Here is a 16326-nt window from a genome sequence, read left to right on the forward strand (position 1 = left end):
GGGGTTGATCACAATTCGAATTTGTTTTCTCGTATAAACTACAAATAAAATTCATATATATATATATATATATATATATATATATATATATATATATATATATATATATATATATATATATATATATATATATATATTAAAAAACCATTTTATTATATAACAACCAATCAACAAAGGGTAAAAGGAAAAAAAAAATCAAACAAGAAACACAATTCCGATAATTATCATCAATGTTCTAAGAACGGACTTCGCGGAGGTAATACCGGCGGCGCCGGTCGCTGCGGGGTCGGAAGGAGCCGGCACCGGAGACGGCATGGGGACTGAGGTCCCTCCGGTTGGAGTTGGCAGGGTCGGCGGAGGCGTCGGAGATAGAATAGGGGCGCCGGAACTTTCAGGCGGTAAAGTCGCCGACGGAGGAAGCAGAGGCGGATACTGAGGTGCCCATCGAGGTGGCGAAGAAGCAGGGGTCGGAGGCAGGACCGGCGAGGCCGAGACGGGCGGCCAGCGTGGTCGTCGCACGGCCATCACCACCACTGCCAGCTTCTGCCCGCGCTCGCACCTCCCCGGCGCTCCGCTGACGAAGAAAAACGGCCCCGACCGCTCGAACACAAACCGGGAGTCGCCGCCATCGAGCTTCCGGATCGGGTTGCTCACGTCGCACGAATCAAAGTCTTGCTCCGCCACCACCAAAACAGAGTCCTCCCCCTTCTTGTACTTAAAAACTGCAAAAAAAAAAAAAAAAAACAGAATCACTCCATAACTCAAAATTCAACTACAAAAACTAAACAAAAGATCACAAAGTCACAAACCAATGGAGTCATTGACTTGAAACCGATTTCTCTCGGCCCAATGCCCGTAGCTCTCCGAGGGATTCAGCACCCATCCATATTTTCCTCCGGCGTAGAACACACAGCCCCGAGCTGAATCCACCAGAGCCACTGCAAGCAGCAGCAGAAACGCCAAACCATTAGAAGAAAACGAAGAAAAAGCCATCATTGAACAGCTGAGTGGAGTAATTCGCGCTAGCTGGAGGCTTAAATAGAAGCAGGGGAACCAAATATATCAGGAAGAAAGTGAATCACGAGTACGAGCACTAGTTTCACGTCGGCCTAAAGCCTCGGGACGGTGAAGAAGATGGCTTTCTTGCTCTTGGTGAGATCAGAGATGGTGACGGTCTGGAGCTCCCCATCAGAGCCGAAGTAGGAGAGGTTGGCGTCAGGAAGATTGTCTCCGACGGAGATGGTGGTTGTGACGGCAGGGGCAGAGGCGGAAGAGGTGAAGAGGGAGGACCTACGAGTGTACAGTCAGAGGTGTAGAGTGGTAGTGGAAACGGAGCGGTGGAAGCGGACGGCAGAAGGGAGGAGGCAGGGCAAAGAAGGGGCGACGAGTTTAGGGCTTGGAGAGGAAAGGAGAAGGCTTGGATAGAGAAGGTAAAGGGATGGAATACGGCGGCAAAAAATTTCGGGGAGAGAGAAAGAAAAAACATCGCGGCAAAAAATGACGAAGGGGGAAAAAGCGGCGAAAGAAGCGCACATAGACAACAGTTTTAAAAAACCGTTGTCGTAGCCTTTAAAAACTGTTGTCGTAGCCCCAAAAAAATATAAATAGACAACGGTTTTTAAAAACCGTTGTCATAGGCCAAAAAAATTACTAAAAGACAACGATTTTTGTTAAAACCGTTGTTAAAAGACAAAAAGACAACGATTTGGTATAAAATCGTTGTCGTTTGAGTGTTGTTAAATGAGGTTTTTCTTGTAGTGCCCCTATTATCCTTGGCTTGTTTGTCTCAACTTGCATGCTAAGTCTGTGTCCAAACCTGCCGACCTGTAAGCCGGGTCGGTATCCCGACCTGCTCATATCCGCTGCTATCCTTGGCTTGTACGTCCCGACTTGCACGCTAGGTCCGTGTCCCGACCTGTTGTTTACTGTTTTACCACTGTCCATAGCCTGTATGTCCTGACTTGCACGCTAAGTCTGTATCCTGACCTGCCGCCCTGTAAGCCGGGTTGGTATCCCGACCTGCTCATATCCGCTGCTATCTTTGGCTTGTACGTTCCAACCTGCACGCTAGGTCCGTGTCCCGACCTGCTGTTTACTGTTTTACTACTGTCCATGGCCTGTATGTCCTGACTGTTGGATCGAAAGCGCTAGAGGGGGGGTGAATAGCGCTCGTGGCTTTCACTATTCATTTTCGGAAATCGTTCGAAAGTAACACAGCGGAAATGATAAAATAACAAACACACAGAACACTCCAAGAAGTTACTTCGTTCGGAGCCTATCTCGACTCCTACTCGAAGGCCCGCGGTCGTTGACCGCTTTCGGTGGGCAACAACTATAATATCGCAAATCTTTTACAAGTGAATAAGTACAAGTATTAAACTTTAAAAGATTATACCGACAAGAATAAAGATGAATGAAGTGGTTATCGATTGTCGGAGTAGCAGAGTCTAGTTGAAGCTTTCGGAGCAGTGTACAAGATCACAAGTTCTTCTGTTCGAGATGTCTATGAAGCTACACCCCGAGGCCTTCTTTTATAGCTCTGCAAAGTCTGATCCAGATCCCCAAGTCTCGGGATCAAGTTTGACCCGAGGCGGATCGGTCGACCGATCCCAAGGTTCGGTCGACCGATCAGGCGATCCCTCCTATCTGATCCGCCCGATCTTCTCGCTCCGCTTCGATCCGATCAAACTCCATCCGAGGTTCAGTCGACCGATAAACAGGTTCGATCGACCGATAAGCTCTTCTAACTCAGCCCAGTCAGCCTGATCCAGTCGACACCCAACCTAGGTTCGGTCGACCGATCCCAAGGTTCGGTCGACCGATCCCCTGGTCGAGCCTGACCCAACCTCTGGAGATCGGATCTGCTGATTTGTGGGTTCTGTCGACTGATCCCAAGGTTCGGTCGACCGATCCCGGTCACTTCTAACTCTACATAAAAAATGTTAGTTACTTGAAAAACAGAGTTAGAACACAATGGAATATATAAACGAAAAAACTGACAGCCTTCGGACTGTCCGGGTCTGACTTCGGGTTTCCAACCGGAAACCCTAGGTCGACTCTGTAACGACCCACCTTCTGGGTACTGTACTAGGCTGTAAGGCCGATCGCTACAGTTATGCTGTGCTATACTGTGCGGAAAGCTGGGCTAATTAAAATTTTACTCTACTAAGAACGGATACAACTGATAGGAAAGGTCTAAAGACCTTCTTTGCTGGTGTAAACATGCTAAGGAGGGGAAACTGAACATCCCAACTGAGCTAGGGACTAGAAACTAAACTTCCCAACTACCTACAGACCTGCCGATCGATCCATAGATCGATCGGAGCTGCGGTCGTTCTGTTCCCAACTGGATCGGTCGGCAGACCGATCCAGGTGTGGCTGGATCGGTCGGCAGACCGATCCAGGTGTGGCTGGATCGGTCGGTAGACCGATCCAGGTGTACCTGGATCGGCCAGGCACCTGAAACTCTCCTGGAACGCTGCTGTATCGTGCTGGATCGGTCGGCTGACCGATCCAGGAGGATACAGTAGCATACTGTTGTTGGTGCAACCTTAGGTCAAGGTTGACCTGGTTGACTAGACTCGAGTTGACTTGACTCGAGTTGTGTTTTGATGTTTGACGAGTTACGTTTGACAATGTTTGACGTGAACAGAAAAGTTGTATCTTGATGTTTTACAAAGTCCAAGCAGGGAGTTTGGCATGGTGAAAAGTCCAAGCAGGGAGCTTGGCACGGGAAAAGTCCAAGTATGGAGACTTGGCATGGAGAAGTCCAAGTATGGAAGCTTGGCACATGGGAAGTCGGAGAGGGCTCGATTCTCGTCTCCTGGTGAGTGAAGAGGGCTCTAGTGACTGCTCGGCGGATGGAAAGTCCGGTGAGTGAAGCCAGGCAGACGGATAAGTCCCGGTGAGTGAAGCCAGCATGGGAAAGTCCCGTGAGTGAAGCTGGGAAAGTCCAGTGAGTGAAGCTAGGGTGGGAAAGTCCCGTGAGTGAAGCCAGGCTGGTGAAAGTCCGGTGAGTGAAGCCAGGCAGGTGAAAGTCCCGTGAGTGAAGCCGGCAGGAAAAATCCATGGATCAGGCCGACGGACATCTGGTGTTGTGAAGGTCAAGAAGGTCAAGGGAGTGACCGGATACTTGGCACGAAGAGAAAAATCCAAGTGGGTCAAAGGGATTGACCGGACACTTGGTGGGGAGTCTTAGCAGGTCAAGGGAGTGACCGGATGCTAAGCATGATGTACCAACAGGTCAAGGTTGACCGGATGTTGGTTTGGAAGGCTTGGGACTTGGTTTGGGCAAAAACCAAGCTCTGGATCGATCAGTGGATCGATCCAGTGATACATTGGGTATCTGGATTGGTCTGGTGACCGATCAGTAACCAAACAGTAGACTACTGAGTGTTATCTGATCGGTCTGCAGACCGATCAGGAAACAACGATCAGAAGGCAAGAAGTTCGGGAGAAAAAGGAAGGGACATGCATGCTGATAGGTCCCTGGACCGATCAGAGGAATCTCTGATCGGTCCCCAGGAGCGATCAGGGTCTTCCTGGACCGATCAGGACATAGCCTGATCGGTCCCCAAGACCGATCAGAACACTCCTGGACCGATCAGGAGTGTGCCTGATCGGTCCAGGCCCTAGCCGTTGCGACATAACGGCTAGTTTATGTGTCTTCTTCTTCGCAGGTTATATATCGAGATCGAGGGCCTCTACAGGCAAAGTTTTTGCTCTTCCTCCTTACTGCGATTTGAGCTTTGCTGAGCTCTCGGTTTGCTGAAGCTTCGCGTGAGCTTCGTGCTGGTTTTCTAGCTGCTGGAGCCGTGAAGCTGCTGCTTCATCAACGGACTCCGACGAGAAGGCAAGCAAGTGTGTTTACATTTTCTTTTGTTCGTGTTTGCTTCCTCTATTGTTGTACTCCTCTATTTTGCTGTTGCAAAGACTTTGTGGTGAGGTTTCTCCACCCAGAAGGAGTTCATATTAGCCGGTTATCCAGGGTTTCATCCACCGACGGATTGATAGGCTTCGTCCACCTTACGGACACGCCGAGGAGTGGGAGTATCATCTCCGAACCTCATTACATCGCTGCGTCTAAGGTTTGATCTTCTCGTTCTCGTTTCTACTATTTTATTTCCGCTGCGCTAACCCTAATCGTAGGAAGAAACGAGCAATTTGGGGTCGGCTATTCACACCCCCCCTCTCTAGCCGCGACCGTCGATCCTAACAACTGTATCTGTCTGGATCGGTCGGCTGACCGATCCAGTGGCACTGCTCAGGCCTTGATCGGTCTGGAGACCGATCAGAGTTCTGATTTCGCCCGGGAACTCTGATTTCAGCACTTTGGCGTGCCAAAACCTCACACAACAACTCTAAACCAATGCAAATCACACTAATATAAAACTACTAACATTCTAAACCTGGCATACTACATAGTGCATGGTTTGCTATTTCATAACACTTAACAATCAAAACTGAATAATGAAACTAAAAACGCAAAGTGCTAATACTGAAGTAAAACTGTTTAGATCCCAAAGATCTTTATTCCAACTCCTGCCCACACACATCTTGATAGCATTGCCCTCCAGCCTCCGCTACTGATCCACTTTTCCTTTACCTTTATCTGCAGTATAAGAAAAGTAGTATCTATAAGCTAAAAAACTTAGTAAGAAACCATCTACCTCACAAAAATATGCAACGATGCAAATATGATTTTAAATCATGCTGTTTGAAAACATATGCTGGATATACTGAATAAACTAAGCATGGCATGGCATATAAGCATACAATCATGGCATATCTAAAGCTGAACATAAAGTCATCCTGCATATTCACAGGGAAAAACTAAGTTGATGCAAAGAACTGAGCTACGCTAATACTGAGCTACTGCTAGAACTGTACTGAATTCACGAACTAATTTGTGAAAGGTTGAAAACCATATACATATAATAAGTGAAAATACTAAACATGTTGCTGAGGGCCCCGGCAACTGTACGTGCTATGCGCGCATCTCCAACTAGACCCGGGGTTGCAAGTCCCGAATTTAGTAGAGCTACTAGGTTATCTAAACCTAGGGACCGACTATGGGAGTCCAACCCTATGGATATCTAATCCAGTACAGTGCCAACTGAAAAGTAAAATACTGAGTATAGCTAAACTGTTCTAAATGGCTGTTTCTAGGTTATCTGAACCTAGAGCTAGGTTGTCTGAACCTAGAGGCGACTGTGGGAGCCCACCCATTGGACCGTAGTCCCATATAAGCTAGAATAAACTGATTTACTAATTTAGATGCTTCTAATGCATTCAACCGTGCTAAAAAAAATGCCTAAGTTGCATTGTTTTCTAAGCTGGTTATTTAATCGAACACCTAGTGCGCTTTAACTCCCCTCTCTATTAGGGAGACTACCTTTAGGCACCCAACAGCATCTAAACCTCCAACTGAAGGAGAAAAGATATGTCCGGCCCATCTAAAGGTACTCACTAAATCCCTAAACCTACGAGAAGGGTTAAATACACCCTATGTGTCGAAAACATACGCATATAACTAAACTAATGCACAGAAAAATCACACGGTAGCTATTATACTGCAGGTGAGGGGTTTCTTACCTCCTATTCGTAATTTCTTACGATTCTAATCGCTAGAGTTCCGGTGGAGATGACCTTCTCGACGATCCGCTCACGTCTTCGCGTTCCTCTCGCGGAGAAGAACCTTTTTCCTGTTGGAGTCGTCGCCGGAAAGTGTCCTTGGGGCCCTAGAGAAAGAACCCTAGGTCTTCCTTGGTGTGGCGCCGAAAGAAGGAGGAAGAAAAGGGAGAGGTGGCGTGAGAGGGTTTCGGTGGAGAAGGATGTTGCCGAACCAAGTTCTCAAAATAAACCAACCCCAACTTAACCTTCCTATTCATACTAAGTAATTAATTCGGCCAAACCAATTATAAATATAATTGATTCTCTTTCCTTTCAGCACGGCCCTGTTGGGTTCAAATGGTTACTAACATTATCCTTAAGTCATAGGTCTCGGGTTCGATCCCCGCCTAAGCTATTTTGCGGTTCTAATTATTTTTGCTGCTTCCGCTACTCGGAAAATTCCGGAAAAATATCTAAAAATTCCAGAAAAATCATAGAATATTCATAATGCAGTTTTGAGAATTTTTGGGCGTTACAATCCCCCATACCTTATAAAAAGTTCATCCTCGAACTTAGAATAATTCTGGGTACTTCTGTCTCATGCTGACTTCTGTCTCCCAAGTTGCCTCTTCTGCTGTGTGACTGTGCCAAATAACTTTGACTAATGGTACTTCCTTGTTCCACAATTTCTTAACTGCTCGGTCTATTATCTGAATAGGCCGACTATCATAGCTGAGGTCTTCGCGGATCTATACCGACCGGGCTCAATCACCGGTGGCATCCGTATGCTTCTTCAAAGATAGAGACATGAATACGCTGGACAGTGACATTTCCGGGTAGCTCTAGCTCATATGCTACCTTGCCCACTCTTCCGATAAGGTATGGTCCCACATATCCGGACTTAGCTTGCCCTTCTTCCCAAAACGCATTACTCCCTTCATGGGAGCTACTCGAGGAACTGAATCTCCCCAATCGAAAACTCTAAGGGTCTCACACGTATCAAGATAGCTCTTCCAAGGCCTGAAGCTTATCCTCTCGCGGATCGTCAGATAGCTGTGGTATCTGCTACTAGATCCGTCTCAAGCTCTAGTTCTTTCTGTTCACCACTCTCATACCAGCAGATTGAGATCTACACCTCCGCCCATAGAGAGCCTCATAAGGTGTCATGCCGATAGTGGCCCGATATCTGTTGTTGTATGCATTCTGCTAAGCTCCGATATTTGCACCAACTTCCTCAAGTCTAGGCACACGCCGAGCATATCTTCGAGCACCGATTTACTCGCTCCGTCGACCATCCGTCTGCGGATGGAATCTTGTGCCGAACTTTAACTTCGTGCCCAATGTTGATCGACACACCCCGTAGTGTGATGTAAACTGCCTCGTCTGAAATAATGGTACGTGGGACTCCATGAAGTCTGACGATCTCCTGCAGATACAACTGAGCTAGCTTCTCCATGGAGTAGGATATCTTGATAGCTAAAAAGTGGGCTGATTTAGTCAACCTGTCGACTATTACCCAGATGGCATCAAAACCATTCGTGGTTCTGGGTAGTCCCACTATGAAGTCCATAGAGATATCCTCCCACTTCCATTCTGGAATCTGTATAGGCTGCAGAACTCCTCCTGGTCGCTGATGTTCTGCCTTGACCCTCTGACAGGTGAGGCAGATGCTAACATATCTGGCGATGTCTCGCTTCATCCCGGGCCACCAAAAACGGTTCTTCAGGTCTTGGTACATTTTGGTGGAACCTGGATGCATCGCATAGGGAGTCTTGTGCGCCTCATCTAAAATCTATCTCCGTAGCTCCTCCTGATCTGGAACACAGTGTCTGTCACCAACATACAACACCCCGCTATCGGACACTTTGAATTCCCTACTTTCTGATTCTGCTAGCCCTTGCTTGATTTTCTGAATTTCAGGGTCCTGCTCCTGAGCTGACTGTATATCACCAAGCAAGGTAGACTCTAAGGTCATAGTAGAGAGCTGTCCAACGATGAGTTCGAGACCGAAATCTACGATCTCCTTCTGTAGGGGCGGTGACATGGCTGTAAGAGATAATAAGGTAGCACTGGATTTTCTGCTAAGTGCGTCGGCTACCTTATTGGCTTTCCCTGGATGGTAGAGGATGTCTATATCGTAGTCTTTGACCAGCTCAAGCCATCTGCGCTGTCACATGTTCAGATCCTTCTGAGTGAAGAAGTACTTCAGACTCTGATGATCTGTGTACACTCTGCACTGAGCTCCATATAAGTAATGTCTCCAAATTTTGAGAGCGAACACTACTGCTGCAAGCTCAAGGTCATGAGTAGGGTAATTCTTCTCATAATCCTTGAGTTGTCGGGAGACATAGGCGATCACCTTGCCATTTTGCATCAGTACTGCTCCTAGTCCCAACTTAGAGGCATCACTATAGATGTCAAATCTGCTGGTGTTGTCTGGTAGAGCCAAAATGGGAGCACTGGTCAATCTCCTCTTTAGCTCGCTGAAGCTGTTCTCACAGTCCTCTGTCCACTGAAATTTTCTGTTCTTTCTGGTAAGAGCTGTCAGTGGGGAGGCTATCCTGGAAAAGTCCTCTACAAACTTTCTGTAATAACCGGCTAATCCCAAAAAGCTTCTGATCTCACTGGCCTTCCTGGGTCTTTTCCAGTTACTCACGGCTTCTATCTTGCTTGGATCTACCATAATACCATCCTTGGAGATGATGTGACCCAGAAGGACACTGATCTAGCCAAAATTCACATTTCGTGAACTTGGTGTACAGGTTCTGCTGAAGGGTCCGCAATACTAGTTTCGGATGCTTTGAGTGTTCTTCCTAAGTTCCTGAGTAGATAAGGATGTCATCGATAAACACAATAACAAACTTATCTAAATACTCCCCGAATACTGCTCATGAGATCCATGAATGTAGCTGAGCATTGGTCACGCTAAAGGGCATGACTACGAACTCGTAGTGTCCGTGTCCGGTTCTGAATGTCTTGGGTATATCCCCTTCTTTAACCTTCACCGATGATAACCTGATCCGAGATCTATCTTAGAGAACACTGCTGCTCCCTTCAGCTGGTCGAACAGGTCATTGATTCGGGAAGGATACCTGCTCTTGATCGTGACTTGGTTCGGTGATCTGTAGTCTATGCACAGCGATGCTTCCATCCTTCTTCTTCACGAACAATACAAGCGCTCCCATGGTGAGTGACTCGGGCGTATGAAACCCTTGTCAAGCAGCCCCTGAGTTGCTCCTAAGTTCCTTCATTCTGCTGGAGCCATGGTAAGGCGCTTTGGAGAAAGGATTTGTACCGGAATGAGCTCTATCTCAAAGTCAATCTCCTGTCTAGTGCTAAGCCCGGTAACTCTTCGGGGAAGATTGCTGGGTAGTCACACACGACTCGAACCTCCGCTAGCTGTTGGTTCTTGTCCTGCTGGCGTTGACTACATGTGCTAGGAATCCTGTACATCCTGAATCCACTTCGTGCTTTCATAGCTGAGAGAAACTTCTTGGCCTTTCTCTTTGGTTCCCCGCTGTATTCAAATTGCACTGCCGCTTCAGGTTGGAAGATGACTTTCTGTTTACGGCACTCTATGGTAGCACCGTACTTGATCAGAAAGTCCATTCCAAAGATAACGTCATAGTCGGTCATCTCTAGCACTATCAGATCACAAAAGAGCTCTCTGTCTGCTATAATGACCGGCACTGCTCTGAGCCAGTGCGTGGATGCCATGATCTCTCCTGAAGGTAGTGCCGTCAAAAACTGACCACTGAGTACTTCTGAGGGTATTTCTAACTTTTCGGAGAACATCCTGGCTATATATGAATGGGTTGCCCCAGTATCAAATAGAACAGTAGCACTATACTGAAAAATGCTAATCTGACCTGTGACAACTGTCGAGGCATTGGCTACGTCCTCTCTGGTGAGTGAGTAGATCCTCACATTCTCCATAGCTGGAGGGGCTTCTAATCTGCCCTGGCTGATAAGTGGACCTTCTAGAGTGGCCTGCATCTGATATAACTGAGCTGGCTGGCCTGCATACTGAATCTGCTGTGGCTGAGGAAGACCGGTCTTGTTCGGCCAGCTAGCCATGTGCCCTTCTTGTCCACATTCAAAGCATCGTGCCCTTGCGACAAACCCCCAGGTGGAATTTCCCACAAGTAGCACACTTTGGATAACTGGGTCGCTTGCTAGATGGTCCTCCTTTGGGTCACTTCCGATCTGCGCTTGCTGTTGGAGTTATGCCGTGGCCTTGCTGCTTTTGGAGTGTGAGAGGTTCCTTGTCCTTTGGACTCGAGGAGACTTGCTTTGCTGCTTTATGTTGTTCTGGTAATGCCCGTGGTCAAGGCACTGCTCACTAGCTCCTCCGTGGTTTGTGGCCTATGTATGCCAGCCACGTTCATCGCTATCTCCGGCCTCGGCATCTTGAGCATCAACCGATTCGTTCCTTCTCTGTGCCGACTAGCTCTGGGCATAGACGAGCCAACCTGTTGAATTTCTTCACGCTTCCTCAATCGAAAGGTTGCCCGACGAAACTCGGTGAACTCGTGAATGGCGGTTCAGAACCTGATGTGGAAGAACTCCTCAAAGAACTCCTTCTCAAGTCAGCCCATGACATCTAGTTCACCGGGCGCTTGTTCGATTCTCTCCCACCACATGCGCGCCTGTCAGGCAGAAGGAGGCACACTTCACCTTCTTGTGTTCGCCATCCCGAAGCTCCATCGTGCTCTCCAGTTTTGAACCAGGCTTGTGCATCCCATGGTTCACTAGTGCCTGAGAAGTTCTCTGGCTTGACTCGCTGCCACTGGATCAGATAGGCTTCCTTTCTTGGCTCAGCTGCTGGGGCTGCTGGTGCTGGTGCTGTAGGGCTGAGCTGGTGGAAACTCCAAGACTACCGGAGTAGTCAAATTTGGTTCCGGGGTGACTGTGGGGGTAATCTGCTGGTTAGCCTTTAAGGTGGCTATTTTCTGTTGCTGTTCAGCTAGCTGCTGCTGTAACTGAGCCACTAATGCTGTAAGGTCTGGAGGAGGCACTGAACTGCCTGCCTCTTGCTGGGGCTCAGTAGCTAATGCCCTTCTAGCTGGGCGTCCCCGTGTCATTTCTAAAGACATAGAGAACATAACATAAATATTGTAATCACAGTTATATAACTACTGATGTCATGTTTAAAAGCTATCACATACTAATAAGCAGTAGGCATATAAACATGAACTGTAATAACAAAACAAGGAGCATAAATAAAGTAGAGGTATTCTTACTTGGAAGCTGCAGGTTCAATGCTGATGTGTGTGTAGGAAGTATGGAACTTGGCTCTGATACCACTCTGTAACGACCCACCTTCTGGGTACTATACTAGGCTGTAAGGCCGATCGCTACAGTTATGTTGTGCTATACTGTGCGGAAAGCTGGGCTAATTAAAATTTTACTCTACTAAGAACGGATACAACTGATAAGAAAGGTCTAAAGACCTTCTTTGCTGGTGTACACATGCTAAGGAGGGGAAACTGAACATCCCAACTGAGCTAGGGACTAGAAACTAAACTTCCCAACTACCTATAGACCTGCCGATCGATCCACAGATCGATCGGAGCTGCGGTCGTTCCGATCGATCGGCCAGACCGATCCAGTGTGGCTCGATCGGCAGCACCGATCCAGTGTGGCTGGATCGTTGGCGCATCGATCCAGTGTGGCCGATCGGTCGGCATCGATCCGTATGTCCGATCGATCGCCGACCGATCCAGCACCAAACGAAAGTTCCTGGAAGAGTGGTGGATCGGCCGGTCGATCGATCCAAGAGGATACAGAGATATCAGACTCTCGATCGGCCGACCGATCCAGGCATCGCCAGCCCTGATCGGTTTGGAGACCGATCAGAGTTCTGATTTCGCCCGGGAACTCTGATTTCAGCACTTTGGCGTGCCAAAACCTCACACAACAACTCTAAACCAATGCAAATCACACTAATATAAAACTACTAACATTCTAAACCTGGCATACTACATAGTGCATGGTTTGCTATTTCATAACACTTAACAATCAAAACTGAATAATGAAACTAAAAACGCAAAGTGCTAATACTAAAGTAAAACTGTTTAGATCCCAAAGATCTTTATTCCAATTCCTGCCCACTCACATCTTGATAGCATTTCCCTCCAGCCTCTGCTACTGATCCACTTTTCCTTTACCTTTATCTGTAGTATAAGAAAAGTAGTATCTATAAGCTAAAAAACTTAGTAAGAAACCATCTACCTCACAAAAACATGCAACGATGCAAATATGATTTTAAATCATGCTGTTTGAAAACATATGCTGGATATACTGAATAAACTAAGCATGGCATGGCATATAAGCATACAATCATGACATATCTAAACCTGAACATAAAGTCATCCTGCATATTCACAGGGAAAAACTAAGCTGATGCTAAGAACTGAGCTACGCTAATACTGAGCTACTGCTAGAATTGTACTGAATTCACGAACTAATTTGTGAAAGGTTGAAAACCATATACATATAATAAGTGAAAATACTAAACATGCTGCTGAGGGCCCCGGCAACTGTACGTGCTATGCGCGCATCTCCAACTAGACCCGGGGTTGCAAGTCCCGAATTTAGTAGAGCTACTAGGTTATCTAAACCTAGGGACCGACTATGGGAGTCCAGTCCTATGGATATCTAATCCAGTACAGTGCCAACTGAAAAGTAAAATACTGAGTATAGCTAAACTGTTCTAAATGGCTGTTTCTAGGTTATCTGAACCTAGAGCTAGATTGTCTGAACCTAGAGGCGACTATGGGAGCCCACCCATTGGACCGTAGTCCCATATAAGCTAGAATAAACTGATTTACTAATTTAGATGCTTCTAATGCATTCAACCGTGCTAAAAAAAAATGCCTAAGTTGCATTCTTTTCTAAGCTGGTTATTTAATCGAACACCTAGTGCGCTTTAACTCCCCTCTCTATTAGGGAGACTACCTTTAGGCACCCAACAGCATCTAAACCTCCAACTGAAGGAGAAAAGATATGTCCGGCCCATCTAAAGGTACTCACTAAATCCCTAAACCTGCGAGGAGGGTTAAATACACCCTATGTGTCGAAAACATACGCATATAACTAAACTAATGCACAGAAAAATCACACGGTAGCTATTATACTGCAGGTGAGGGGTTTCTTACCTCCTATTCGTAATTTCTTACGATTCTAATCGCTAGAGTTCCGGTGGAGATGACCTTCTCGACGATCCGCTCACGTCTTCGCGTTCCTCTCGCGGAGAAGAACCTTTTTCGTGTTGGAGTCGTCGCCGGAAAATGTCCTTGGGGCCCTAGAGAAAGAACCCTAGGTCTTCCTTGGTGTGGCGCCGAAAGAAGGAGGAAGAAAAGGGAGAGGTGGCGTGAGAGGGTTTCGGTGGAGAAGGATGTTGCCGAACCAAGTTCTCAAAATAAACCAACCCCAACTTAACCTTCCTATTCATACTAAGTAATTAATTCGGCCAAACCAATTATAAATATAATTGATTCTCTTTCCTTTCAGCACAGCCCTGCTGGGTTCAACTGGTTACTAACATTATGCTTAAGCCATAGGTCTCGGGTTCGATCCCCGCCTAAGCTATTTTGCGGTTCTAATTATTTTTGCTGCTTCCGCTACTCGGAAAATTCCGGAAAAATATCTAAAAATTCCAGAAAAATCATAGAATATTCATAATGCAGTTTCGAGAATTTTCGGGCGTTACAACCCAACGCCTACTGTTCCCTCTACGGGGAACGCGTCCTCACCTACTCCACTCAGGAGATTTACCTGTTGCCAGTGTGATCCTCCAGATCGACTGGACTTTTGCTCAGCGTTCGAAGCTTCCGGACTTTCTGCTGGACTTCCGCTTCCCGGCTGGTCCAGTCTTTAACCTGGTTCGTGACACCAGGACTTTCCACCTAGGGTTAGCCCCCCTAGGACTTTTGCCTGAAGCTCTCGACCCGCCAAGACTTTCCGCATAGGGTTACCACCCCCTATGACCTAGGGTTACCACCCCCTAGGGTTTTCCACCTACCTAACCGCAGCTAGGACTTTTGCCTAAGTACCACTTAGGACTTTCCTGCAAGCTCCATGAACTTTATTAGATAACACCGCAGCTTAACTTTGAACCCTTTGCCATAATCAAAACTCAGGTTTGATCATCTAGTGTTCACTGCACCAACACTGACCTGCACGCTAAGTCTGTATCCTGACTTGCCGCCTTGTAAGCCGGGTCGGTATCCCGACCTGCTCATATCTGCTGCTATCCTTGGCTTGTACGTCCCGACCTGCACGCTAGGTCCGTGTCCCGACCTGCTGTTTACTGTTTTACCATTGTCCATGACCTGTATGTCCTGACCTGCACGCTAAGTCTCTATCCTGACCTGCCGCCCTATAAGCCGGGTCGGTATCCCGACCTGCTCATATCCGCTGCTATCTTGGCTTGTACGTCCCGACCTGCACGCTAGGTCTGTGTCCCGACCTGCTGTTTACTGTTTTACCACTGTCCATGGCTTGTATTTCCTGACCTGCACGCTAAGTCTGTATCCAGACCTGCCGCCCTGTAAGCCGTGTCGGTATCCCGACCTGCTCATATCCGCTGCTATCCTTGGCTTGTACATCCCGACCTGCACGCTAGGTCCGTGTCCCGACCTGCACGCTAGGTTTGTATCCAGACCTGTTTCTATCCGCTGTTGTCCAGGGCTGGCACTTCCCGACCTGCACGCTAGGTCTGTCCGTTGAGTTTATCCTACGCTAGGAGCCTTCCTTCCTTTACCTTTAATTGGCTTGTAGACCCAGTCCTCATCTATATCTGGCCCGCGGGCCCGGTCCTCGCCCACTATCAGGGTGGGTCCTTGTCTGGCTTATAATCCCCTCCTTTGAGCACCTTGTCAGCTGAGACTTTGACTCCGTCCACGTAAGCTTGATTTCTGACCTCACTGATCTCCATGTCAGCTTGACTCTTGACCGGCCATGGAAGCTTGACTTCTGACCTCCACGTAAGCTTGACTTTTGACTTCCACGCCATCCTGACTTCTGACCAGCCTGTGGTCTTGACTCCTAACCACCTCATCTCACTGACCCTATGAATATGCATCATATCACAAGCCTCCCCCTCAAGTCTAGTCAAAAGAGGCTCTAGTCTGACTGACTAGACCCCAGTCCTTGCGCTACCTGACCCGGTTTCCGCGTCCTCTACTGACCTGCCCTTCATCCGAATTTTGCAAAGTTTCCCTCCCTCCTGGGAGACGAACGGGCTCCTTCTATGCATATGCTGACTCCTCGACTTCCGAGCATGGTCTTTTTCCATAAATGCTACATTGCTTTCTAAGCGTCCCCTCATGTTCCGAGGAAATCCCTTCACCTTCTCCTTCCTTATAAAACAAAGTTTGTGCCCCCTTCCATCACCACTTCTATTTCTTCTTTTTCCCTACCCTTTTACTCATGGAATCCACTGAGTTGTCTGCTTTGCGTCGTCAGCTGGCTCTTAAAGAAAAAGCTTTGCGGGATATGACCCTGAGCAGGGATCTCTAGACCTCCCTTTACAGGGAAATGGAAGAGCTTTGGCAAGCAGCCAAATGCAGAACTCGGGCAGAGGAGGCTCTGAAGATGAAGGCGCTCACGAACTTCGAAGCTCAAGTCCATCATATCCTTTACTTGAAGATGAAGCATGAAGACGAGGTGACTTCCTTAAAAGAGGAGAATCGACTAAAAGATGAGACC

General features: G+C 47.4%; 1 protein-coding gene across 1 annotated transcript; it reads right to left on the reverse strand.

Annotated features, from left to right (window-relative positions):
* Positions 1 to 195: 195 nt before the first annotated feature.
* On the reverse strand, positions 196 to 1437 carry LOC122039053 (early nodulin-like protein 1). Its single transcript, XM_042599067.1, has 2 exons — positions 810 to 1437; positions 196 to 722 (listed from the first exon to the last, which is right to left on the reverse strand). Exons 1-2 carry the CDS (start codon positions 994 to 996, stop codon positions 196 to 198), a joined length of 714 nt encoding a protein of 237 aa, XP_042455001.1. The 5' UTR covers positions 997 to 1437.
* Positions 1438 to 16326: the final 14889 nt, after the last annotated feature.

This window comes from Zingiber officinale, chromosome 1A, assembly GCF_018446385.1.
Source record: "Zingiber officinale cultivar Zhangliang chromosome 1A, Zo_v1.1, whole genome shotgun sequence".
Classification (NCBI taxonomy): domain Eukaryota; kingdom Viridiplantae; phylum Streptophyta; class Magnoliopsida; order Zingiberales; family Zingiberaceae; genus Zingiber; species Zingiber officinale.